Source organism: Diplotaxodon limnothrissa, linkage group LG3 (genome assembly GCF_057381915.1).
Source record: "Diplotaxodon limnothrissa isolate DT_005_m linkage group LG3, D_limnothrissa_male_GT1.1, whole genome shotgun sequence".
Taxonomy (NCBI): domain Eukaryota; kingdom Metazoa; phylum Chordata; class Actinopteri; order Cichliformes; family Cichlidae; genus Diplotaxodon; species Diplotaxodon limnothrissa.
Genome location: NC_140598.1, coordinates 53,894,099 through 53,919,563, shown reverse-complemented (window position 1 = coordinate 53,919,563; position 25,465 = coordinate 53,894,099). Strand labels below are relative to the sequence as shown.

Genomic DNA, 25,465 nt, shown 5'->3' with positions numbered 1-25,465 from the left:
GACGTGACTGATAAGCATCAGATAATTTCTCCACATGATGACTGGGGGGGGTAAAAAAAAAAAAAAAAAAATCAGCACAACTTCCTCCTGTATAAACCACAGTTTTACATTTATTTTTGAAATGCAGGCAAAGCTGGGACACCATTGAACCAATGTAAAAAAAAGAAAGAAAAAAAAGCACATCTCATTTACTTGAGTTATATCTAATATTTCTCCTTATATCCTTTCTCTGTTGCTACAAGGAACTTTTTTTTTTTTTTAGAAAAGTGGCATCCCATCTCTGATTCTACCGAAGTACAAGGCAAGAGGCAGCTTACTGTCAGCCTTACAAGTATGTACATACAAGTCAGTATATATGTATCTTTAAAAAAACAAAACGATGCATTTTGTAACAGGTGCTCTCTCAAGATGCGCAGCCTCGTCTCCATGTGCAGGATTCCCAGCGAAAGGCTCAGTTCCAGTTTTTGAAGAACTGCTTGAAGATGATGGTCTCCTTTCCCTGTGGCAGGATTTCCACCTGTAGTGCAACGCACATAAAACTTTACTGCTTACTGCTTATATAAAAGACCTTGCAGTTGACATCATAAACTCACACGTCAGATCTGTGGCTGTAAAAATAGAAACAAAGAGGTTGTACGAGCTTTCCTGTCTACAGTAAAGAAAGACGCTTGACTGGTTTGCGGTGTTTAACATGAGCAGCTTTTAGCAGCCGTACCTGTGTTTTCATGTGAGGGTAATTCATTTGTTCGATGAATTTGTCCGCCATCTGCAGGGCCATGTCCTTCTCCTCATCGTTGGCTCCGTTACCTGATGATTAAACGAGCTAATGTTAATTAGCAGCTCTGTTTGAGAGCTTTTTCGCACACAGAGTAACTTTCAGGGTAACTTTCGATATCAGGCGTGGTGTCCCTGCTACAAGCTACCACGATGAACAAATTGTTGAACAAAAGGTCCCTGAGCACATTTACAAAAAATACTGACCCAGATACGAAGCAGCAAACAGCTCGTGGTGCTTTTACACCACAGCAGCCCTTTTCTAAAGTAAAATCGTACAGAAACACGGGTGTTTAATGACTTTAATAAGGTTTTGATTGCATTTATTATTTTATGAGCTATAATAGTTAATGTGAAAGAGGTCAGTTAATACAGTCTGATTTTCACATGCATCAGCCAACTTGGTGACCTTAATAGCTACTTTATCACTATAGTGAGCTGCTCTCACTATAGTTGTGGCAGAAATTTGGGGCTTCAGTTTTTTAACGAGTTTTTTTGCCATTTGCTGTGTGTTCAGAGATGCTCTTCTGCTCACTTTGAACTTTAGCAAGTAGCTTTGATCATCTTTACACCCCTAAATGCACTGAGTTGCTGTCATGCGATTCACCGATTAGGTGCACCTGATGAGATGTTGGGTGAGTGCATGTTTCTATGATGTTTATTTGCGTTTGGTGTGTTGTCTGATCAGTTCAGAGCTGACAGTGTGAAGCTGTAGAAACCCCGCTGTAGCTCTTTAAGAAACCCTTACTCCGATCACATGTAAGCAGGTCCTCAGACTCACGTCCTCGTGAAACTGCCAATCATTATTTCTGACTGCGTTCATTACAATTTCATTTCATCAGATATCAAATTTGAGGAGGTGGCGAGTTTGCCGCTTGGAGTTTGAGTAGCAGCTCCTCACCTTTCCAGACGAAGATCTTTCCGTTGGAGCCGTTGTCCAGGATGAAGCAGTCGTCACGAATCAGCAGCTCCTGGAGAAACGGGCTCTTATCGGACACTTTAGTTGTTGTCATGGAACCGGTGGCATCAGACACCTGATGAGTGAGCATACAGTGAACAGTGATGGAAAAGGTGGTTTTAAAACGTCAACCTTGTGCATATAGTTCTGCATATAGAGCTTACCTTGTAGAGGGAGGCTATGTTTGAGGCGTCTGCTTTGCTGTCCTCTTCTGGCGTGCTCTCTGGCAAAGTCGGAGTCTGTCCTAGGACCTGCACAGCAGCACAAAAACATCTTATAAGGACTACAAAGAGAAGCTTTTTAAAAAAACAACAACCCAAAAACCAAACCAAAACAAATAGATTTTTATGTAATTATTGACTTGGAAATGGAAAAAAAACAAAAAAAAACATCCATCCTGAATAAAACAATCGGATGACAAATCAGGAAAACTTATTTACTCTGATCATTTCCTCCGGCTCTTCCCCCTCGTTTGCATCCACAATGCGGGCTTTACCGTGTCGGTCTATGTCGCGGATCAGCGTGGCGATCTCGCGCACCTTTTGCCTCTCGAAGATGTTGGCTTGCGAGCCGGTCCAGGACACAATCGTCTGGGTACAATTATCAACATTAGATCAGCACAACGTGGTAAAAGTGGCACTTTATTTTATTTGCAGGTTGCAGTAAAAAAGCGAAACAAACTGGTTATTGTGTAGCGCGTTAGTGTATAGCTCTGACACATTTTAGAAGAGCAAATGATTCGGTGGCGTTTGGCTGCACCTCTCCCCGGCATGTCCTCCTTTTGATAGATTATCTCACCGTTCCGAGATCGAGGATGAAGCAGTCTCCCTTGTTGAAGCTCTTCCAGGACAGCTCCACCTCTTTGGCACGGATGTTGCGCTTTCCTTTGATCTGGTACAACCTCTGCACGGTGCCAGAGCCCTGAGCTCTCCTGAAACCTGACTCCACACCACCCTCCTGTGAGGAGAAGCAGAATCATCACTTGGACTGAACTTTCATGGTAGTTTATTTTTTTAACGTTTTACGACAGTTGACTTTTTGGACGAGCGATTTGATTCATTTTAACAAGCTCAGATTGCTACCTGTAAAGAAGCCACAAGAAGCTCTAAAATGATAAAATCTGTTATTTATGTAACCAAGGATGTACCTGAGGTGGCCAAATCTACACAGACCTGACCACCTCAATCTCCTAAAAATAAAATAATAAAATTAAAAAGTCATACGGTACAGAATATTGTATTTTAAAGCTTGCTGTTGCTGGTTTTAAATGGCAGTGCACAGTTCAGTGCAGCACAGGTATGCTGTGGTAATAAAGTTACAGGTATTTTCAGTTTTAGGCATCCAAACACGTCGCTGTTTCCAGCACCACCTGCTCACCTTGTAGCTGACCCCTCGGGGGAAGAGCTCCATGAACTCCGGAGTCTCGAAGCCCTGAACGTGCCTGTGCTGAATGGGGTCTCCACCCAGAAAATTATCCAGCTGGGTGGCCAGCATGGCACAAGCTACCTGCTCATCTCGAGACGATTTTTCACCTGGAACAAGGGGGTGGAGCACAGGTCACTGAAAAGCATGTTCTTCCTGTACAAAAACTCAGTTTATTTATAAAGGATTGGGGATGTGAGAACTTTATGGCAGATTTCCCAAAGCATTCAGTAAGATATTAATACGTTCGACCAGCTGAGGTGAAGTTTGTGATGATAAAGCCGCCTCAGTGCATCCAGTAGGAGCTGCTTCGACTACTTGAGTCACTTTCTGATTATAATTTGAACTCCTACAAATTCAAAACGTATTTACTTCTGTATTTTGTGATGTCAGAGTTGAAGCTGACCTCTCATTATACTAAAGCTAGGAGACGGTGCAGAAATTAGCCTACAGAGAGTGGTGCCACACATTTTCCTGGACATTCAGGTTATCTGTGGACCTCTAGTGCATCATCTAGCCCTACGGCCACAAAGCACTGTTAGCTCTGCAAATAACATATGAGTACTGCTACATGTGCTACCAGACTTACAGACAGTTTGTACCACCAGGCCAATCAGGCTTCTTAACATATCTAAATATTACACACTGCATATTTGCTTTCTTGCTTCTCTGCACATTGTCTTATTTCTTGTACTGCTTACATAAGACTGATTGCTCCTAAACCTTTACTCCTACTCTAGACTGAAGCTAATTTTAACTTCACCAGTAAAACTAAGTATTAATACTTAAACAGGGGTCAGGAACAACTGTGGGCTGGCCAAACAGCTTTAATTAAAGGAAATAAATCTATAATCTAAAACGGTTCTTCCAAAAATAGCTGGAACAGTGTGAATTTATTTTGTTGTCTCTGGTTTCCTGTGACAAATAAGCACGAGGAGTTTTCAAGAAAGCCACAGTCTGCCTCTTCTTCTGCAGAATTACACTTTAACATACAGGACATAATAAAAAAGAAGAAGAAAAAAAACCCCACGAGTTTCTTAGCAGGTCTTCAACTAATGTCAATACAACTTCAGATGTGCAACAACACATTACTCATTAGACTGTGTCATTATTTATTTAACAAAAACTGAGCCAAAGTGTAGAAGCAGTGTGTGAAAAACTTAATCCACCCAAAGATTGGGTAGTTTGTCGACCCACCTTTAGCAACAGTAACTTGAAGTAATGGTTTCTGTATGACTATCAGTGCCTCACATTGTTTCCATTCTTATTTGCAGCATTGCTTCATTTCATTGAGGGCGCTCAAAAGCATTAAAATAAGGTTGAGGTTTGCCTTGCAGCACCTTAATTCTTTTGTTTTCCAACCATTTTGCTGTAGGTTTGCTGCTGTGCTTGGCATCATTGTCCTGTTGCATGACCCAGTTTCAGTCGTGCTTTAGCTGTCAGACAGACGGCCTTAAGTTTGACTCTAGAATACTTTAGTACACAGAGGAGTTCATGTGTGACTCAATGACTGCACGTTGCCCAGTTCCTGTGGCTGCAAAACAAACCCAAATCATCACCCCTCAACCACTGAGCTTCACAGTTGGTATGAGGTGTTTGTGATGATCTTGCTTGTAATTTCTCTGAACTTGTTTCCAGTTGAATCTAAATAATCTTTCTCACTGTAGACTGGAATGCCTTTATAACTCTTCCTTGATGGGCAACAACAGTTGCTTCTCCAAGACCACTTCTGACATCTTTTCTCTTTGGCATCATGTTAACACAGACCTGAGTGCCAGGTCTGATCAGTTAATCAAGTGCATTTGAATATCAGCACCTGGCTGCTACTTACCCTCTTTGTTTATGTGGAAGCACTAAAGGTTTGCTTAGCGTTTCACATACTGCTTCGCATCGATATCCTCTTTTCAAATAGCAGCTTTATTATTTACCTGTATCCAACATATTTAGTGGAAATCTGTAAATTGTACCTATTATAAAAAACCCCAAAAAGATTATACTCTCTAATCAGGCGCTGGTACGACTGATTAAAAAAAGCTGAACTAAACAAACAGTGGACATACAAAGACACCGCCGGTCCATCAAGAAGAGGAGGAGGGAGGATTAACAGAGGTGCATGTTAGAGTGAAGAGAGGGCTCTCCAAGTTGTGACAATCAGCTTAGTGTTACCAAAGCACCGGATACATGCTGGAAACAACAGCCACATTTGAGTACTATAACAGTGCTCCTGTATTTTTAATGCTTCCCTCTGGACTCATTCCCTCATCATCCCTCTTCATCCAGCTTCTCTCGACACACAATGATGCATCAGGGCAGCAGAGTGTCTCGTGTGTCATCACCATCAGCGGGGTGGCTACTAGCCTTTCAGCCAGGGTTATGTGTGTAGCGAGCGCCAGACAATGCTTAGCTCTTTTACTGGGTGGAGTAAAATGAAATCAGATACTCTTCCATTGTTTTTCTCCAAGTAAAGTCAAGACTAGTTTGTGTTTGATTTGCATCGGGTAGCATGTTGCATAAGCCAGATGCGTCTTCAGTCTCTTACCTATCCACATGTGGAGGTCAGCTCCCTCCTCCCCGCGGTTATCCAGCACCAAATAGGAGTCTCCATTGAAGAAAGCTCCCACCTCAGAGGAATCTAGTGGCACCGCCTTCATCTTTTCTACTCTCCATACCCACAGGCCCTGCTGCCGGACCTCTGGGCTGAACTGACCTGGCACTGGCTTCAAGGGGAGCATACTACATGGAGAAAAGAACAAAGTAAAAAGGTGTTAGAAGAAAAAACAAATAAAGAGTAGGGAGCACATGAGAAGCTTATCCATGGAGGACATCTGAGTCACATCCCTTAAAGAAGGAAGAAGAAACAGGAAGTGGCAAAACAGTGTTGTGTAACTTGTTCTACATGGGAGCGCGTGCACGGATTTGGCTGGAGTAAGTAGAAGTAAAAGAGGAAGTTGAAGCCACAGTGTGTCTAAACGGAGCGGATTTACGTGACCTTTCTTGTATACTCCTGAAAGGTGCCTAAATTCTCACTAAACTGACACTCCTCTCCACACTCAAGGAGAAGGTACACTTCTGAATGTAGCTGGAGGTTGTTTGATTCGCTCTTACCGCAATCGTTCTAAGGCAACAGAACAGAGGCTGGAGACACTGTGATGAATGTAATTATACCTCAAGTAGACACAAAGTGTGGGTTGTGTTGCTGCCTAAGGACCACAAGCTACATTACATGACTTTTATGCAACACGACACCAATGCAGCCGTAGCGCCACTGCACAAAAACAGTTGGTGTCGCAGGTAGGAATGAGGCCAGGGTGGACTCGCGTAATCGTGCCCCTCTTGTTTTTAATTAGCAACGAAAAATTTGTGTTTTTTTTGTAGTACACAAACAAGTGCGTCATCCAACCATACGCCCACGTCTTCCTGTCTTTGGTTGGTTTTTCTGGTTTGTCTCTTTGCACGAGAGCAGACGGTTAGCTTTGTAGGGGGATCAGATCACCAACGTCACCACCTTTCATGTCATTATCTCTCACTGTGCCTGACTGTATTTTTACATTGCATCTAAATTGTGGAAACTTGCAATCATATTTTTTATTGCTTGTACTTATTAGGGCTTCAGCAACACACGACCCAGAATTGGACAAGTGGAAAATGGAGATAAGGATGATGTTTGTCCCCTTCATGATATGTGTACTGTTCATTTCTGACCATAAGTCGGTTTTTATATGCTTGTTCAGTGTTGTCCAGGTCACAGTGGTGAGGGTGCTGGAGCCTATTTGAACTGCCATAGAGTGGCGAGCGGGGAACACCCTGGACAGGTCCCTAGTTTATTGCCAACATACTACTACATACTTGCCCTATTAACCAAACTATTATGTATATATTGGTTAATAGGACAAGTATTTAAGTTTTATTTTGTTACAAAGAAATAAAAAGGCAATAGATCACACTGGAAAGGCTTGAAGTGTCTTTTTTTTTGGGAGCTTTCAAGCACATCTGAGTTGTCCTTGGCCGGGGCGGCGACTCATTGGATCATGCGAGTGAAGGTTTGCTCTTTTGTAAGGTAAGGGTGATTAAGTCAGCAATCTTTATCTACTGAAAAAGACCAAGAGATATTTTGAAAGCTCTGGGACGGTGGCCATTTCTTTAGGTTAGTGAACTTTCACGCAACAAGAATTATGTTGTTTAAACAGAAAAACAGAAACTGTAACTTAAGTGATGGCCAGCTTCCTTGCTCTACAGTTTTCAGCAAGATCTTCTGGATGAAGACAGACCATGCTGAAGTTGACTTTGTTGGAGTGATGACTTGAGGAATACCCTTGCCAGCTGCTAAAAGCAGCACAAAACTATATAAAGGAACTGTAAATAAAATTATTTGGAATTAATTTTGCAATGACTCACAGGAAAAGGACAAAGAAGCCAAAACCCAGGTTTTAATCGAAGCAGGAGTCAAAAGCAGAAGGTAAGGTTGATAAAATATGCCAAGAACGCACAGGAATGTCCTTAAAAAGCCAACAATGGATGAGGAACAGAGAAAACAATAACGGGAACTTGAAGGTCGGCGACGTCATAGCTTGTCAGGTCGACGATCGACCACAGTTAATTTGTGAAATACACAAAGTTTTGTCATTGGCTGTGCAACACAAACTAGTGAGAGTTAGAATCTATTGAGAAGTTAGGGTGGCTTGGAAACAGTGATAATCTGGACAAATTAATCTCATTCACCACCAAATGAAAGGACTTTGGGTCAGAGTATTGTGAAAGTAGTAGTAGTAGTAACCATTGATATAAAAAGCATACAATTATGAGCATGCAGCAGCACTGTTGCATTGATTGTATTACTGCAGTTAGCTTGTGATATGAAGGCCACACCCATATAACGAGGAAGTTAACCAATAGGACCACTCGACTCCATGATCAACATTTCAAAATTCTTTCTTTACAATTTTGTACAAACTCTGTGAACCTTGAGATTCTTGTGTCACTGACTTTGCTGAATGGCTGAAATGCTGAAACTGTAAATAGTATGCATGAAGGTAATACTGTGAAAACCTATATAAAAGGTGCTGTAAAATGACAGTGACTTTGAGTATAATTTGGATAAACTTATGTGATCACTGTAAGTTTCACTAAAATGAGACCAACAGCGCAGGAAAAGCAGAGATTCTTGTGAATTGGGAATGAATGGATGACAATGCCATGGCACGAGCTCATGAGCTAAAACTAGAAAACGCGAGATCGTGTCAGGAATATTTGATAACGGTGATAAACAGAATCAGCCTGACAACTGACGAGTGCAAAGCTGATCAGGCTTAACATCATGACCACTGACAGGTGAACGGACAACATTGATTACCTCTTCAGCATAGCACCTGTTAGTGGGCGTGATGTATCAAGCAAGTGAACATTTTATCCACAAAGATGTGTTAGAAGCAGGAAAAACGGGCAAGTGTAAAGATTTCAACAAGTTTGATTAAGGCCAAACTGTGATGCTTGACGACTGGGTCAGAGCATCTCCAAACTGCAGATCTTGTAGCATGTTCTCATTCTGCAGTCAGTATCTATTAAAAGTGATCCAAGAAAGGAACAATGGTGAACTAGTAACAGGGTGATTTCAAACAGATGAGCTGCTGTAGTTTAAAAATATAATTCTGGCTTAAATAGAAAGATGTGAGAGTGCACAGAGGATAACTGTTTGTTGTGTAGGGCGCTGCATAGCTGCAGACTAGTTAGGATACCCATGCTGACCCCTGTCCACCACCGAAAGCGACAACAAAGAGCATGTGAGCATCAGAATGGGACCAGAGAGCAATGAAAGAAAGCGCCCTGGACATATAGGGGATTTTCCCATACGTCACTGAAGTATGTGCAAATGACTAGACCTTCTGCCCCTCCCTTTCCTCCTTTCTAAATAGCAGGATAATGCCACAAAGCAGAAATGGTTCAGGAATGGTTTGAGGAGCACAACGAGCTTGAGGTGTCGACTTGTCCTCCAAATTCCTCAGATCTCAATCCAGTCGAGCATCTGCTGGACGTGCTGGACAAACAAACCTGATCAATGACGGCCCCACCTTGCATCTTACAGAATTTAAAGCATCTGTTGCTAACATCTTGGTGCCAGATACCACAGCACACTTCAGAGGTCGAGTGGAGTCCATGATCAAGGCTGTTTTGGCACCAAAAGGAGACCAACACAATATTAGGTAGGTGTTCATAAGGTTATGCCTGACTGGTGTATACTAAGCAGACTGAATTCCTAACTGACCACAGGTGTGGTACCAAAGGGTGGGAAACAGAACAGAGACCTCAAAATAAACAGGAAGTGGCTAAACAGTAGCTGATGATGAGACACATTCACACAGTGTGTGAATGTGTTTGTGAATGGGTGGATGACTGGATATGTAAAGCGCTTTGGGGTCCTTAGGGACTAGTAAGGCGCTATATAAATACAGGCCATTTACCATTTACCATTTAAATGGCCAAAAATTAACTTTCAAGATGTCAAAGATAAATACTGATAAATATTAACTTCAGTGTCGATGACGAGCGAGAAGAAAGACTTCCCAGCTTTTTATATAATCTTTATCATATTGATGCATGCTGATGTATATCTGCAGTTTCTCATATTCATCATCAACCTTATCATAAAAATGTTTCACAACGTCAAGAAGCTCTGGGGTTGTTTTTTTCTTGCGATAAAACTAATTAAAAAAAGGTGGCAAACTTATGGGTGTCATAACACATTCAGGGTGAGCCCCAACGGGCATTTAGATAAACATCTGTTTATAAAATGAAGCACGGGTGGAGCACTTACACTTTAACACTTTCTTTTAGCTCTATCATCATATAAGTGAGAAGTTTTTGTTTTAACTGTGCTGCTACAGAGGCAACGGGAAGATAAAGGGAGGCTGGAAACAAGCAATTAGCTTAATTATAGGGATTAGAGTCAAGTGATGATCCAACATGTAAGAAGCTGCTCCCAGCGCTACTGCGTTATGTGTCTTAAAACAACTCATTTGGCAGCAGAAAACAGCGCATCTATCAGTGCTGACTATCGGCACTGTGGTCAGACTAACAGGATGTCAACATGCTTTTAAAACTCAGCATTATTTTTGTAAACTGTCAATCGAGCAAACAGCGCAGTGAAGTGAGCATTTGAACATATATACTGAGTAGTGTAGAGGGGGTGCAGGGAAACAGAGAAAGGCGGCACATGCAGAGGCCACTGGGTTAAGGTTACAGTGCTTGGACAGCCGCTCGAAGAGTAAGTAAGGAGGCACAAATAAAAGCACCGGTCCACTTAACTGTATGATCTCCTCTGGTACCTCCGGCATGCTGTCTGACTCCAGGTCCATTCTGCGTGTCCACTGGAGTGTGTGTTGTGTGTTTGAGGTTGTAAGATATCGAGGGGTCTGACGAGGAGGAGTGCTTGAGCTCACCTGGCCTTGTTAGCTTATATGTGGGAGGTAACTGAAGCCGGAGTGATGAAAGCCTACCTGAGGCCCGAAGATAGGACGCTGTGTGTGTGTGGAGATGGGGAGAGTCGGGTTCCTGGTTTCCTGGCTAAAGCTAAACACCAAGCTGATAATTACAGTGAGAGCGAGCTGCTGGCTTCTTCGTCTTTCCACTGTTTCCCCCTCCTCTATCGCATCTCTTCCCCTTGTCCCCATTTGTCCTCTTTAAAACAGGAGTGAAGGGCTGGTCTAAGCAAAGCATTTCTGTATCCAGCCTCTGAGGTTCAGAGGATAAGTAGCAGCCAGTTGCTGATAAGTGTGAGCAGTTTGGAGATCTGAAGCATTCAGGTGTCTTAACACAATGCCATAATCTGCTCAGGAGCGTACGTCGCAGCAAATTCTACCCCAAGATAAGGCCCAAAAGCTACATGTCAGACTCTACAGGTCTCAGTTAGGATGGTAAATGCTAGAGTTCATGCCAGTAGAAAAACACTGAACAAGTATGGCTTGTGTGGACGGGCTGCCAGGGGAACGTGGACCATCAAGTCCTCCGTATACCAAAGTATGCAAAAGTCAGACGTGAGGCCATCTGTCTGACAGCTAAAGCTAATCTGGTTCATGCACGAGGGGAATGATCCAAGCACAGCAGTACATCTACAACAGAACAGCTGAAAAGGAAAATGATAAAGATGCTGCAGTGGCCCAGCTGCAACCACCCAAAATACTTCGTAACAATGAAGCCAAATGTAATGAAGTTAAAAAATATAAATAAGTATTTGCACAAAAGTAAGTCGACTTCATGAAACAGTCTGCACGAGGTGGGTCATGCATTCGCAGCCTGATGAAACTTAAAGAACATCGTCCCAGGAGGAGGTCTTGAAAGGGGCATTTTTTAGTTACAGCATTAGGCTTAATTTTTTTTTAATGACAATGTAAATAGTAATATAGAGAGAGTAACCTCAGAACTACAATTTTACTTTTCAAAACTAGCTCTGAAGCTAAGCTCATTTTTAAATTACAAGCCTGGCATCAAACTTCCAAAAACCGAAATCTGCTTCTTTTTTGTTTACTGCAGTTTCCATGAAACGTATAAATACTGACAGGCCTGTTTTTATTTCTCTTTTTATTTCTTTCTTACTTCATTTTAGGTTTCTATTATTTTTCAAATTTGGGTATTGGTTTCATTCAAAATCATCTTTCACGTGCCTTTAAAACAATGAGGGGTATTTTAAAATCAGTAGTTTCTCCTCTAGTCTATTTAATACGGAGCATAATAACTGAGCACTGTAATCTCTAAAATCCAGTCCAATCTTCTGCGGAGAAACAACGCAAAACGAACTAAAGACGAGTTGCGGAGCAGAAAACGAGGTCGCTCGAAGGGTTAAAATGGTAAAAACGCAAAGATGCCCTCTTGGCCTTGTCCACTGAAGCATCAAGTGGCGCCTGGTTAGATGGAGAGGAGAGCCGACAGGGAGGGCTTAGATGGATACACAAGGTCAAAGATAGGCTGCTGGGGTCACTGAGCCAATCAGCCATTCATGCGCTGTTGGGCACACAATGAAATATGAGAGCGTACGACATGCAGGTGCACAGAGCATCAGGCGTGGAGAGACCTGAGAGCAATCTGTTAGTTGGCGACTGGTGAACAGGATGTGTGTGTATGTGTGTGTGTACGGTTCAGTGGGCTCTACGTTTATGAGAGTGAAATCAAGACAGAGTGATGGAGATACTGAGTGGACTGAAAAACAAATAGGGGTTAGAAAGGAAACAGTGTCATTTTAATTCAATGTGACAGCACGCTGCCTATGGTTTAAAGCCAAGGGTAGTTTACTTCCTTGTCTAAAGTAATGACACAGATTGGAAGTTACTTCAGTGCCACACCCTAACCTCAAGGAAATTGTTAGAAAGCTGTAAAAGGAAAGGAAATGAAAAACACGGGGCTTCCCTCGCTGCTAACTGTAAGAGCGTTACAGTGAAAAAGGGCAAACTTTGAATGAAATGATGGACAGAGGCGAGTCCCACTGACGTGAAACTGAAGACTCATTGTCCAGGAGCAGGAATGTGCTGAGCAGACAGGGGAAAAGTACAGGGAAAAGGAAAAGTGGGAACAGAAAGAAGAAATCAGAGTGAAGAACTGTAGAGGGAAGCAAAAAAACAAATCCGTGATAAGGCTTACCTTGGGAAGAGAGCTGGCGGTGGCACAAAACACGTCTGAGCAGGGAGTGGAGAGAAGAGCAGCAATGCAAGAAGCAGCACGACCTTAAACACACACACAGTTAGGCAAGATATTTCCTGCCTCAGTCTGTGGCAAGCTAAGCCCAGCCCTCTGACTCAAAAAACCCACAAAATCTACATTTAGTCAAGACTCAGAGGGAAGGCAGAACTGCTGCTTCACAAATCCACCAGCCAGCTGTTGAAAGTGGTTTCAATCCATAATAGTTTGTGTCTTGTGTCAGAAATGTGAAAATGTGGTGTAAAAAATAAATGAAAAAATAAAAAAATAGTAGTTTTTTTCTTGTTGTTTAATGAAACCTTCTTCATTTTAACAATATGAGTTCAGTCGGCCTCTCTGTGACTCACAGAAGTTAACAGTTTTCCTGTAATTAGTCAAACTCGGATTCTCCCAGTCGGACGCGCCCATCTGTGTAGCTAATCAGTTCATCACAAGGAATGCCACCCACCCGCTTGCACAGCGTTACATGCACATAGTGGGAAACCTGTGATTCATCCTTTCCACAGGTAAAGGATCTCCCAACAGATAAAATGAGCTCTTATCTGGACAGAGGCGTGAACAGCATGACTTTTTAATTTGCTGTCTACTTATTGATAAAGTGCAAATGTTTTAAGTTTAGAAAAAATTGATTCAGATAAGGATTGATGGCTGGAATTTCAATTCATAGGATCGATTAAATCAAACGAAATGCATAAAATATTCAGGAGAACTTTAAACCTCATGCAATCAAGCTACGCCGTGCTGTCCACGGTGTTCGCTCACCCATCCAAATGAATTAATTCAGTTGTTCCAATCGCTTCCATGACCACAGGTGTATAAAATCGAGCACCTAGTCGTGAACACTGCTTCTACAAAGAATGGTGAAAGAATTGGTTGTTTTCAGGAGCTCGTGAATTTCAGCATGGTACCGTGACAGGATACCACCTGTGCAATAAGTCAGTCGTGAAATTTCCTGGCTACTAAATATTCCACAGTCAGCTGGTATTACAACAAAGGGGAAGCGACTGGGAACAACAGCAACTCAGCCAGGAAGTGGTAGGCCACATAAAATCACAGGCTGAGCAGCTGCATCCAAGCCTTACACCACCAGGCGCAATGCAAGGCGTCAATGCAGTGGTGTAAAGCACGCTGTCACTGGACTCAGTGGAGACGTGTTCTCTGCAGTGATGAATCACACTTCTCTGTCTGGCAAGCCAATAGGCAAGTCTGGGTTTGGCAGTTGCCAAGGGAACGGTACTTGTTTGACTGCATTGCACTGAATGCAAACTTATTTGGAGGGGGGATTATGGTGTGGGGTTGTTTTTCAAGAGTTTCTGGAAACAGTTTGGGGATGGCCCTTTCCTGTTCCAACAAGACTGCAAACCAGTTCACCAAAGAAAGGTCCATAAAGACACATTTGGTGTGGAGGAATCTGACTGGCCTGCACAAAGTCCTGACCCCAACCCAACAGAACACTAGCGCTGTAACTAACGATTATTTTTATAGTCAACTAATCTGCCTAATTTTTTTTCTCTTCAATTAGTCAACGATTATTTAATCTGCACTTCCTGTGGGCAGGAAGCTTCTCCAGCACCTCACCTACTCAAGTTTTCCCACCTGTGTCACACTTTGTTGCATGAAAATGAAGTAAATCAGAATATTAGGAAATAGAAATTAATGTGCAAATAGGAATCCAAAAATTTCCATGAGTTCAATTATAGCTTCAAATTAAATGAAAAATATTTTATTTGCTGGTCAAAATGACAAGTTAGCAAAGTTTCCATATAGTTTAGTTCATGAATTGACGATTGCAGTGTCCATGCTCTGGAGTAAGGCCTGCTCTTATCTTAGAGCTGCTGATAACTATGCTGAAGATGCTCTCTGTCACGATTTCAACCATTTGAGAGGTGCACGAGCCTCTTTACAGGACAAACTCATCTATGTGCCTTAATACTGGTAAAACAGAATTAGTTACTAAGCGCAAATTTGGTTGCGTATCATAGTTTATCAGGTGGTGTAACTTTCATTTCCCAATAAACTGTTTGTCCGACCCACAGATTAACGGCCTTAAGTTGGGTGGAAGAGGTTTACTCTTCAGAATAAACGCTAATATTAATGTGAGAAAAAACAAACAAACTCGTATACAGTGTAGCTGCTCCTGTTTATTGGTCGCATTTCACTTATTAGCTAACAAAACTAAAATCGCGTTGGCTTAGCTGGCATCATGCTGAGAGGTTTCCAACTGTCTGTACAGTAACAGAAATATAAAGACGCTATGAGCGTGACGCACTAGCTTAACTATCTAAAACCCATTCAGAGGTGACGTCACAGCTCCAGGGTGCCGGGGGTTTGTTATAAAAGGAAAAGGGTCGGCTGACATCATATTAAATGAAATATCACTCAAGAGTATATGTGTGCAGACTTTATTCTGTTATACTCTATTGTGATTCTTGCGTTTGTCACTACATGTCTGTGGAAAAAAACAAAACCTGTCCTTAAGATTAAAACTTCAGCATCTGACATTTTGCAGGTCTGTTATCTTTGGTTCATTGCAAAAGCTACATGTGGAAATTTACAATAACATATAAGCCAACGGACCAAATCATGTAGGAGAAGCACATCTACCAGAACAGCACAAAGACCCTCTGGCTGCTTCAGCAGTTGTATCCTGCTATTACCAGCCTTCAGAGCTGCCGGAGTGAAGTACGTGTAATGTTCAACAAACCAATTAGAGATGATCTGAGCTTCAAACTGGTTCTTGAAGTGGTTTATGACTTAAAGGACTTGATTTTAGCTGAGTCAAAGTGGGATTATCAGTGTTTAGCTGAACTAAACTATTTTCTTTTTTGTTTTGATTTTTTTGCATACCTGTTAAACACCTTCATCCTTATAGCTGTTTTACCTGCTACGCCTCGCTGTGGTTCCTGAGATGAAAGCTTCAGTCAGTCACAGCTGCAAACCAACACCATGTTCACCTTTTCATTTTATACATATTACCTGTGCAGTTTGCACACTAACAGACGGCTCTAATGTCCACTGAAGGACTTTACACTTCCTACAAACTGACTGGTGAACTCAGTGAGCAGGTGAGCCCACGAGCTGAGAGCGCCCCCAAGAGGACGAGGGGCGAGTAGATTGATTTGATTGATTAGCAGGCTGATTTTTTACGACAGCAGCCACTATGGGAGTGCAGGGTAAACACAGCTGTGACAATTATTATTAATAATTATGCTTCTTCCAAGCTGTTTGTGCCATTTGTACTTTTTGACATAATGGGAATTTTGTTGCACTTCTTATGAGTGTTTTCTAACTCACTCTCTTGATTGAAAGTCAGTTACAATGTAACTTCAACGTAAAGTTTTTAAGTTTTAATAAGATTGAACAAAAACAAGGATATGTGTGTTTTGATGTTTTAAATGCAGTAAAATTAAGTTTATTTAACGATGAGGTGTCTAAATTTGTTATGTACATCCTGACAATGCTAGACTTCTTTTGTTGTGTGAGCGCGTGTCCAAGTGTATACATTTGTGAAATAATGCACATATCTGTTGTTTATATATATTTTTTGTATTAGAGCATATTTTTCTATTCATCTGTCCTGTAGTGCTAAATCACAAAAGTCACCTCAAAGAGCTACAATAATACAGAGAGAAGCCCAACAATCAGATGACCCCCTCTGGGTTTCCTGACTTTGTTTTACATCTGAGTAACTGGGAAAAAAAAACAGAATAAAAATATTTATTATGTTATGATTGTTGTTACACTGACAGACAACATAAAAACCTTCTCAGGTGTTTACATTTAAGACAGACTGGATTTCATCATATTGTGCGCATGTGGTCAGAGACAGTTGTAAAGCTGTTTGTAGATTATGAACAAATTCAGGTAAGAAAATATTGCTGAATTACAGATTCTTGCAAAGGCATTAATGTCATGGGATGTAAAGGCATTAGGGGAGCATCTAGTGGAGTTCGAATATAACTGTAGTCTGTTTTTGCTCCACTTGGAAGAAGTGAAACTAAGATTCAAACATGAGCGATGAAGAAACGATTTCACATAAAGAACAAACAGGAAATGTAACACTGTCAGTTCAATTTATTCACAAATCGACTACAATACAAATTCAAACATGATCACGAATATGATGCAGTTCTTTGTGAAATAATGATTTGTGAGTAATTTGTGAATGTGGACTATATATGAAATACATACAAAAGACATCATCATACTACCCTAAATCACTCAAACATCTTAAGAATACCTTAACAGGAAGAAACCTCCAACAAAACCAGGCTCAGGGAGGGGCGGGGCCATCTGCGGTGACCGGCTGGGTTAAGGGGAGAAAGACTGGACAAACACAGGGTGTGGAAGCGAGCCAAGCAGGAGAAGTAATAACTAATAATTTAAAACAGAATGGTGTATAGAGGTGTATACTTCAATTCTTAACCATAGTCGTCTTGCACAGAAACAGATATTTGAATAAATAAGCTTTGATATTGAGACAGTGCCAGATTGCAAATTTTAAACATCAGATACACTAAAAATATCTTTACTGTCCATTGTGCGATTGGGTCTAATGCTTTTTTGCACAGATAACTACCGTTTAGCGTGTAGGTCAAGAATTTCTGCTTTTCAGATAAAATCGATTAGCCACACAAAGCTTCCCACTCTTGTCTTTCATTTTTATTTCTGACATGACAAAATACAGCAGGTCTTTTATTTCAAATCTCAAGATTCATGATCCATAACTTACAGCGATAAACCTCTGACAGACTTTAATGATGCGATTACATTTTGAACAGTGAAATACAGAGAAGTGTTGGTTTCCACAGAAAACAAACCTACACTTTACAGAATTATAAAGTATGAAAAACTGCATTACACAGGATTTTTTTTGGTATTCGTTTATTCCCTGATTGATACCATTACCAAAGTGACTTTTTCCATTTCATCATTTACACTCAATAACCCAAATTTGTGGCTCATCATGTAACAGCACATCTACAGATTCACAGATGTATCAGCTGAATCCTGACACTGATGCTGGGCGTTTATCAGCAAATAGGATGGCAGTAAACAATGTCAGTGGCTGAGATTTATCTGTAGCATCACTAAAAGAGTTTAATGACGAGCTGAGATCCTTGTGAGAAAAACCTTCCTCACATTTATAATATAGACGTGTTTTCCTGGGACAAACATGGAAACAAATAGGAAAGTAAAACATATTTTTGCTATTGGAATCAGCTCTCGCATAAATTCTTAAACACCAATGATCTTCTTGATTTCAGAATAAAATTCCTGTAAACAGTAGCTGCTGCAGAGGTATAGAAAATGCTCATCTTTCAACACAAGATGCGCGGTCAAATCACACACTTACAACATATTCGTAAACATATCTGCATCAGCAGCATATTCATTGTGTGCGTCCAGTACCGTCATAGTTTCTGAACGTCGTTACACGTCGTCGTCGGGATCGGCACGGCCACACAGGCAGAAGCAGAGGAGGACCAAGAAGCCGCACACGAAAAACAAACCGATCAGGATGTAAACCAGAGTGGTGGTCCAGAAGGCAAACAGGTAAAGTGTCTTGTTGCAGTAGGTGCTCACATCTGTTGTGTTTTTGGTGTAGTTGGGCTGATAAATAGAGTAGATCCATACATTACCTAAAAAAAAAGAAAAAAAAGAAAAAAAAAAGAAAAAGAAAACAAATGAAGTGAAGAATGAATAATAATTGTTTGATCTCTCTGCACATAAGCTGGACTTTAGTGTTTGGAGGCCTGACAGCTGACAGGATGTGCAAAGCAGCACTTGAAGCCTCACTGAGCTTAGACAACTATTCTAATTATCTTAATTCATGTTACATGTACCTCTCAGGGGTTTGTGTGTAGTAATCCATTAAAACAGCCATATATTGCCACCTAGTGGCCCTTGCATGTTACAACATTCTCATTCTCACCCTTCAAAAATATCTGGTTTTAGTAATCCAGTTTTTTCCTTCTCTGGATTATGTGCATCTAATCCATCTTACTTTTATCCTGGTTGTTCAAAACAGAACTTATAGGCTCACTCTGATCTAAGTACAGACTTTCAAACATGATCAAATTCAGATTACCAGCATTTTCATTAGGATGCTGGGGGTGCTAAAATAAAAAAATAAAAAAATTAAAACAAAATTAGAAAGATTCCCAATTAACTGCCTGCAGTTTGTTAACGCCCTATGACAAATGGAATATCTGTTCAGAACGCACCCTGCCTCTCGACCAATGGTAGCTTGGATAGGTTCCAGCGCCCCTGCGAGCCTGATAAAATTTGATTGAAGTTTGATGATAAACAGCTATTTTGTGGAATATTTAATTAGCAAGAAATTCGCTATTTTATCCACAACCAAGTTTACCTCACCTACTTTATCATGACTCAGAAGCACTGTACTGCATGACCTAAATAACTGCACTACCACAAAAGCCACAATTAAGACAGATACAGTCAGCTACTGCTGGTGATGTTAGCTAGCAAAAGAGACAATTGAAAAGATGATTGAAAACATCAGCTGACACATTTTCTGCACTTTTTGGCTCTGACAGAAAGCAGCAAACACTGAGAGCCTATGGATAGATTTAAGTCTTTAATGAGTTAAGGTTTATCTACTGTGATCACCTTTAACATTCTTAATTCATAACCTTTTTTAAAATAATGTCTTGTCTTGATCTTATTAGACCTTCCAGATTACTTCTGAAAACTAGGCCCAGTTTCCCAGACATGGATTAATCCAAGTCTTACACCACCATCATTTTCTAACATAACTTTACTAAATTTACTTCCTTTATCCCTTCTTGTGAGGCGTTTGGATGCCCCTACCCAGGCAATACCAGTACTTGAGGGCGATAAGGCCATCGGGAAGTGTGAGACAATGAGGAAGCTGAGGAGCATTTTCTCAGAGACTTTGCACAACCTTAAGTATTTTTAGAACCAGAGTAGTCACGTCGCAGCAGTCACGTCGCAGCAGTCACGTCGCAGCAGTCACGTCGCAGCAGTCACGTCGCAGCAGTCACGTCGCAGCAGTCACGTCGCAGCAGTCACGTCGCAGCAGTCACGTCGCAGCAGTCACGTCGCAGGTTTAAGAAAATTCTCCATTCGCTAAACTTTTAAGAACTGGAAGCTACATCCATCATTCATATACAGATTGTGATCTGCTCTTCCCTCTGCCAAGAATAATGGCTATTGATCTTCTGACCAATGAGAAAAGAGAGCATATTGATCAATCAACACTCAACCCTAAAGACTACAGTCCTAATTTACATCCATGTTTTCGAGCTTGTACTCCTTGTTTTCGTAGCGGCTAGCTTCTTTCACGCAGTGCTAGCGTGGGATATCAGTTTTAATGATTAGACAGGGAATCCTGCACCCCGAGTACATAAGACTCAGTGTCTGCTATGATAAATCTAAGAGACACAATGAAGGCAGAGCACTTAACACAGCACCATATATTTTTTGCTGGCTTTTTAATACATTCAGTTTGGTGTTTGGAGAGTCATGGAGCTGAAACTAATGTGGTCTATAATAGAAACATTCTGCTATAAAAGCTGCATGAAGCACACTGTAAACATTGCCTGTTCTGTTTGCGGTGCTGAGAGCCGTTAATGTTTAATCTCTTCGGTGTGAATTTATGCTGGTTGTTTGTCTGATGACCATGATTGTATTTACACAATTTTAACAGGCAGCCAACCAGAAACAGGTCACTTCCTTGACTTTTTAACTCACCAGCAATAAACCAGCAGAAGAGAAAGACAGATGTCAAGGAGTTCCAGGTTGTGCAGATTGTGCTCAGAGGGTTGGAGGTGCCTTCTTCGGACTCCCTGGCGCAGGGCAAGCAGGAGAGCAATGACAGAATCAGGCCAAAGACTCCCACCACTATCAGATAGATGGGGATGAAGTGCTCACGCGGACACTCATCAAGGTATATTGTCCCTGGTGGACACAAGGAGGATGATTCAAAAAAAGAACAATCTGAGCTGCCTGGAAAACTTTAATACTTGTGAACACTCAGTCAAGTAAGTAAGTATGGAGCTCACCAATTGCAATCTGAGCAATGGGCATGCCGCACAAAATCACCTTTGAAATCGCTGCAAGAAAAATAAAACACTGAACTCATTTTCTTCACATGATATTTACAGAAATGAAACTATGACACCAGTGTTCCACCAGATTTTACCTAGAGCGGGTGCTGGGGGTTGAGGATGGTTCCGGATGCGTCCCAGAAGGTTACTGTTCGCCATTTTTCCTAATGAGTTTTTTTCACCTGCAAAGGAAGATAAAGAGCTGAGCTGGTGAGAGAAAAAAAAAATTGTTCAGATTCTTTTAAAGGTCAAAGTGAAGTTGTGCAAAGCGATTTTGAGCAGCCAGAAAAGGCGGTGACAATGAAGCAAACAAAACAAATCTTCTGATTACAATACAAGAAATTTGTATCTTTGTCTGTGAGCTCCTCCTTCGTCTGAGGCTCCTGTGGGCTCCAACCTACAGGTTTGTCAGGTCATCAAGCGGGCTATCAAACATCGAGAAATGTTTGAAAACGACCCAATTTTAGCATATGACCATCCACCACTTCTATTCTTTTTTAATTTTCCCCAATGTGATTACGTACAACAGCTTGCTGGCAGCACACACACTAGGATTGGATACCAAACTCTGTATTTTTCAGGCTACTACGAAATCAGTCTGCAACAGATGTTTGGTACCATAACATGAGGACTGGTACCAGGATTAGAGGAAGAAAGAGCGTTCCTGTGATGTGTTGAGGAAGAACAAAAACACAGGATGGTGGCAGCGGTGGTGAGCCACAAACAATCTCAATTGAAAGGACTCTCAGAAAAAAATTGTCATGGCAACACAGCACATCTAATCTGATGAAACACCAGGTCAGTCACAACATACTGTATATCTAAGACATTAAATTATATCAAATCTGAAAACCAAATTCACTAGCAGAGCGGCAGCTAGCATTAGCATTGGGAGATAATGATGAAACTTTTAGTGAGACGTTGTTGTTAACAGTAAATCACCCTAACTTTATGTGAGATGGCACGTCTGAAATATTTCTATTTCACGGAGGAGCCATTTTCCACACCGAAGCTCTGAGCGCTCAATAAGATGTAACTGATTAAAAAACAAAAAAACAACAAAAAAAACTTAACCCTCTCATTAAACTTTTTGTTGCTAATGCACAACCAAGTCCTGCAGTGGTACTTCTGAGTAAAAAAAACTCATAAAATATGTATGTGGGGTAATCAGGTTGTTAGTTTTTAACTGTTGCAAATTGGCAACGCCTGCCTTGAGAGGGTTAAATGGACACCTCTGAGTCTTGCAAAATTTTACATTCTTGTAATATTTATAGACCGTCAACTGAAACCTCCCAAATATTTCAGTGTCATTGCTAAAAAAAAATAAAAAAAATAAAAGAGCAACTTTAATTGAGAAGCTTTAAACAAAAAATGAAATTACTGACCAAAACTCCAATCATCGAATTAGACACAAACATATTTTCATTTCATTGTAAATGAAAGGTGATGGCATCGTGCATTAGTAGCTATGATAACACAATTTATAATTCATGGGCATGCTTCCAGCTATCAAGTGTGTCTCTTCTATAAAGTAGGAGAGACTCAGAAGAGAGAGTCCAAAACAATGAATACTACATTTCCCATACTGCAGCTGGACCCCATCTCTCATCGAACAAATTCCCATCTGTGGTAGGGTCCTTTAATAGCAAAGCAGGCCACATTAGCCTAAATTCAATTTACTTTCTTGCAGTTTATGTTGCAGCTCTTAATTATGAGCACAGACAGAAAATGTGATTAAACGCGGTGAACACGGAGTGGATTCAGTCTGTGTGGAAACTGGATCGACTGAACTGCAGTGAAGAAGATAAAGGGGAAGAAGGAGAAGTGTGTCTGCATTCACTACAAAGCCAGTTTGACCAATATTACTGGAAGAGCAGAGGAAAGGAAACAGCTCGTGTTCCACATTACAAAAGAGAGAACGCAGACACAATCACGAGGGAAAAATGTAGAGCATGTGTGATCCTGTTGAACAAACTTTTAACAGCATCCGAGTTGCTTTACGGAGTTCCTATAAAAGTGACGCAATTGCTTTCAACCCCCCCCAGTACGCTTTATAATGTTCCCTATCCAGCACGTTTAACGTTAAACTGCAGCCTCGCCTTAATTTTTTAAGCTCGCAAGACGGTAAGCGTCTCTGCCTGCGTGGGACACAGACACGAAGCGCGTGTCGTCTCTCGAGCCCTCAAACAACAGCAAAAAGTCAACACAAAGACAGAGGGAGGGGAAAATGAGTTTCTGTGTTTAAATAAACGAATGACAGATTCCCCTTTAAATCTCTTACCTTGTGCTCACTCCGAGTTCAGCTCCTGCCAGCTGCTCGCGTCTCTGACAGCCTCACCTAGTCAGATGCAAAGCCTCCGCCTCTAGGGAGCGCGCGTACAAACTAAAGCGCTCGCTCACGCGGTCAGCTGATTATGAAAGAGGCGAGAGGTGACAGGCTCTGACACACATCCGGTTTAATAATGAGAGTTGTTAATGATAAGCTTCAAAATGACTGTGAAACACACTGTGTAAACACTTCAATACTTAAATAAAACAGTTTGAAAAACAATTACTTAATGCAATTTTAAACTGTTGTTCTTTTCATACCACCGGCCTAAAAAATGGCTCCAAAAAGGTTTCTGAATGTTTCATTCCTTTGGACTGTTTTCAGAGATATATTTCAATATTTATTTATTTTTTAAATTTCCAGGCTAATATGTTAAACTGATGTTAAATATTTGAGAAAGAAGGAACGATTGTAACATAAAATGCAAATAAGGCTGAATTACTAAGGGTGTCATTAGGGTGAAATCATCTTTCTGCTCAAAGCAATGGTCGTGGCAGTTTGAGGTCCTTCACTTCTTACAGCAGCTGCTCACACATAGCAGCTGTCCTGATAATCAAATGCTGTCACATGAGAGCAGATAAAAGGTGAATGGGCCGTTTGTTCTTCTCAAAAGTTTATTGTTTGCATTTAAACAGAGGAGTGGAGCTCTGCGAATATCAGCAATACATGTATATGTGCATTGTTTTTGTAAGCATTGTAATGTGTAGTAATACTACAAGACAGATTTGAGTCTAATGAGAAGAAATGCTATTAAAAATGATTCACCCTTACGGGTCCCAGTGAGGTCGCCGGATATTTCATTACATGCACTCATATATGTACTGATAAAGAAATGAGACATGTTTATGCTTTTAAAAAAAAGATAAAATGATTTTAAAAGAAAGGAATGCGAACTGTGAACTTCTGGTTCTCTGTCTGCAGCGGTCTGTAATCCGAACCGCTCAGTCTGACCACTGGAGATAAAAATAGTCGTTAAGTCAGATTTGTTATTGAATTATGGTGTGTATTTCATACTGCTGATTCTAGCTTTTTACTACAAGTGCTTTTAGTTTCATTTATTTGTGAAAATTATGTATTGTATATGTATATATATGATATATGTATATTTTTAAAATGTTATATTGTTACATAAAAATCATTTGAGGCCTTCCCCCTGAGACAAGAGTCAGTCTAAGTCTGCTCACCTTCGTTTTGTGGCGTTCCCTCCTCCCTCCTGTACTATAGCGTACTATAGTAAGGGTGTTTGGGTCTTCCCTTAGGAATAGGGCAAGTTGCTCGGTCATTTGGGGGGGCAGAGAATAGAACCGATGCTCCTCCACATACATGAAAGAAGCCAGTGAAGGATGTTCAGGCATCAGCCTAGGCATGCCCAACTGCAGGGAGATGGCAGGGCAGGACAGAACATGCTGAAGAGATTATGGCTCTTAGCTGACTGACCATTTCAGTGATTTAAGGCAGGTCTGCTGAGTGATAATAAAATAAAAAAAGAGATTTTTTCTATTGACGTGTGAGAAATGATATGTAAGAAATTATATAACATTTACGATCCTAACTGAGAAAAAAATATTATAGTCAAATTTCCAGCTTTTTTTTTACTGTTTTTTTTTCTGTCCTATTGAAGGGCCAAACCACCAGAATTAAAACTATACAAAAATGCAAACTAATTAATAAATCTACTTTAAGACTAAATAATATTAAAATGAGTATTTCATTATTTAATTAAAAAAAATGTCACTCACATTTAGTTTTCTGTTACCTCCTAAACCTTTCCTGTATTATTTAACTTTGTATTTATTCACCTGATTAATTCTGATTAGACATTTTATAATTTTCAGTAATTTTAATTAGTGCCGTCAAAATGAATGCATTAACGCAAATTAATCCGACATCACGGCTAATGCGATTAAAATTTTTAAAGCAGTTAACGCATCTGGAGTGCAGAATGACTCAAAATCCCTGAAATGTTTCTGTCAACGCATTTCGGGCAGTTTGTCCAAGTAGAGTTACCTTTGCACATACGCAATAGGCAGAGATAGATCTGGTAGTGACGGGCACCTGAACCAATTAACCACACTGGCCCTCTCAATGGGAAATCTGAGTATTAAAAAAATAACAAGACGGAACAGTCGACCAACATAAAGTATTATGCACATTGTGGAAGAATTTATTTTCTTTTCACCAAAGCACTTCCAGCTTAAAATATCACAT

The 25,465-nt window shown here is 40.8% G+C and overlaps 2 protein-coding genes across 5 annotated transcripts; both read right to left on the bottom strand.

Annotated features, from left to right (window-relative positions):
* Positions 1 to 221: 221 nt before the first annotated feature.
* On the bottom strand, positions 222 to 15,839 carry LOC146636579 (macrophage-capping protein-like). 3 transcript variants are annotated; one of them, XM_085350912.1, is made up of 11 exons: positions 15,812 to 15,839; positions 15,683 to 15,738; positions 12,779 to 12,861; positions 5,694 to 5,887; positions 3,110 to 3,264; positions 2,531 to 2,689; positions 2,173 to 2,322; positions 1,897 to 1,983; positions 1,676 to 1,808; positions 716 to 807; positions 222 to 517 (listed from the first exon to the last, which is right to left on the bottom strand). In XM_085350912.1, the coding sequence occupies exons 4-11, from the start codon at positions 5,884 to 5,886 to the stop codon at positions 452 to 454; spliced, it is 1,035 nt and encodes a 344-aa protein (XP_085207038.1). In that variant the 5' UTR covers position 5,887; positions 12,779 to 12,861; positions 15,683 to 15,738; positions 15,812 to 15,839; the 3' UTR covers positions 222 to 451. The 3 variants fall into 3 exon arrangements, with proteins under 3 accessions (XP_085207038.1, XP_085207036.1, XP_085207037.1); XM_085350910.1 differs by having other exon boundaries at positions 15,683 to 15,839; XM_085350911.1 differs by having other exon boundaries at positions 15,717 to 15,839.
* Positions 15,840 to 17,713: 1,874 nt separating this feature from the next.
* LOC146636578 (transmembrane protein 272-like) lies at positions 17,714 to 23,306 on the bottom strand. Of its 2 annotated transcripts, none has more exons than XM_085350908.1 (5): positions 23,210 to 23,306; positions 21,024 to 21,135; positions 20,884 to 20,934; positions 20,573 to 20,779; positions 17,714 to 18,477 (listed from the first exon to the last, which is right to left on the bottom strand). In XM_085350908.1, the coding sequence occupies exons 2-5, from the start codon at positions 21,085 to 21,087 to the stop codon at positions 18,269 to 18,271; spliced, it is 531 nt and encodes a 176-aa protein (XP_085207034.1). In that variant the 5' UTR covers positions 21,088 to 21,135; positions 23,210 to 23,306; the 3' UTR covers positions 17,714 to 18,268. The 2 variants fall into 2 exon arrangements, with proteins under 2 accessions (XP_085207034.1, XP_085207033.1); XM_085350907.1 differs by having other exon boundaries at positions 21,024 to 21,110.
* Positions 23,307 to 25,465: the final 2,159 nt, after the last annotated feature.

What these genes read in the sequence shown, in the direction of transcription:
- LOC146636579 (XM_085350910.1), bottom strand. Translation starts at nt 5,886, where the DNA reads ATGCTCCCCTTGAAGCCAGTGCCAGGTCAGTTCAGCCCAGAGGTCCGG. An exon ending in TCATCCTCGATCTCGGAACG is followed by an intron (nt 2,323 to 2,530) that starts GTGAGATAATCT and finishes AATTGTACCCAG; the next exon opens with ACGATTGTGTCCTGGACCGG. An exon ending in AAAGATCTTCGTCTGGAAAG is followed by an intron (nt 808 to 1,675) that starts GTGAGGAGCTGC and finishes TTTAATCATCAG; the next exon opens with GTAACGGAGCCAACGATGAG.
- LOC146636578 (XM_085350908.1), bottom strand. Translation starts at nt 21,087, where the DNA reads ATGGCGAACAGTAACCTTCTGGGACGCATCCGGAACCATCCTCAACCC. An exon ending in ACCCCCAGCACCCGCTCTAG is followed by an intron (nt 20,935 to 21,023) that starts GTAAAATCTGGT and finishes TTTTTCTTGCAG; the next exon opens with CGATTTCAAAGGTGATTTTG. An exon ending in CTTCTGCTGGTTTATTGCTG is followed by an intron (nt 18,478 to 20,572) that starts GTGAGTTAAAAA and finishes CTTTTTTTTTAG; the next exon opens with GTAATGTATGGATCTACTCT.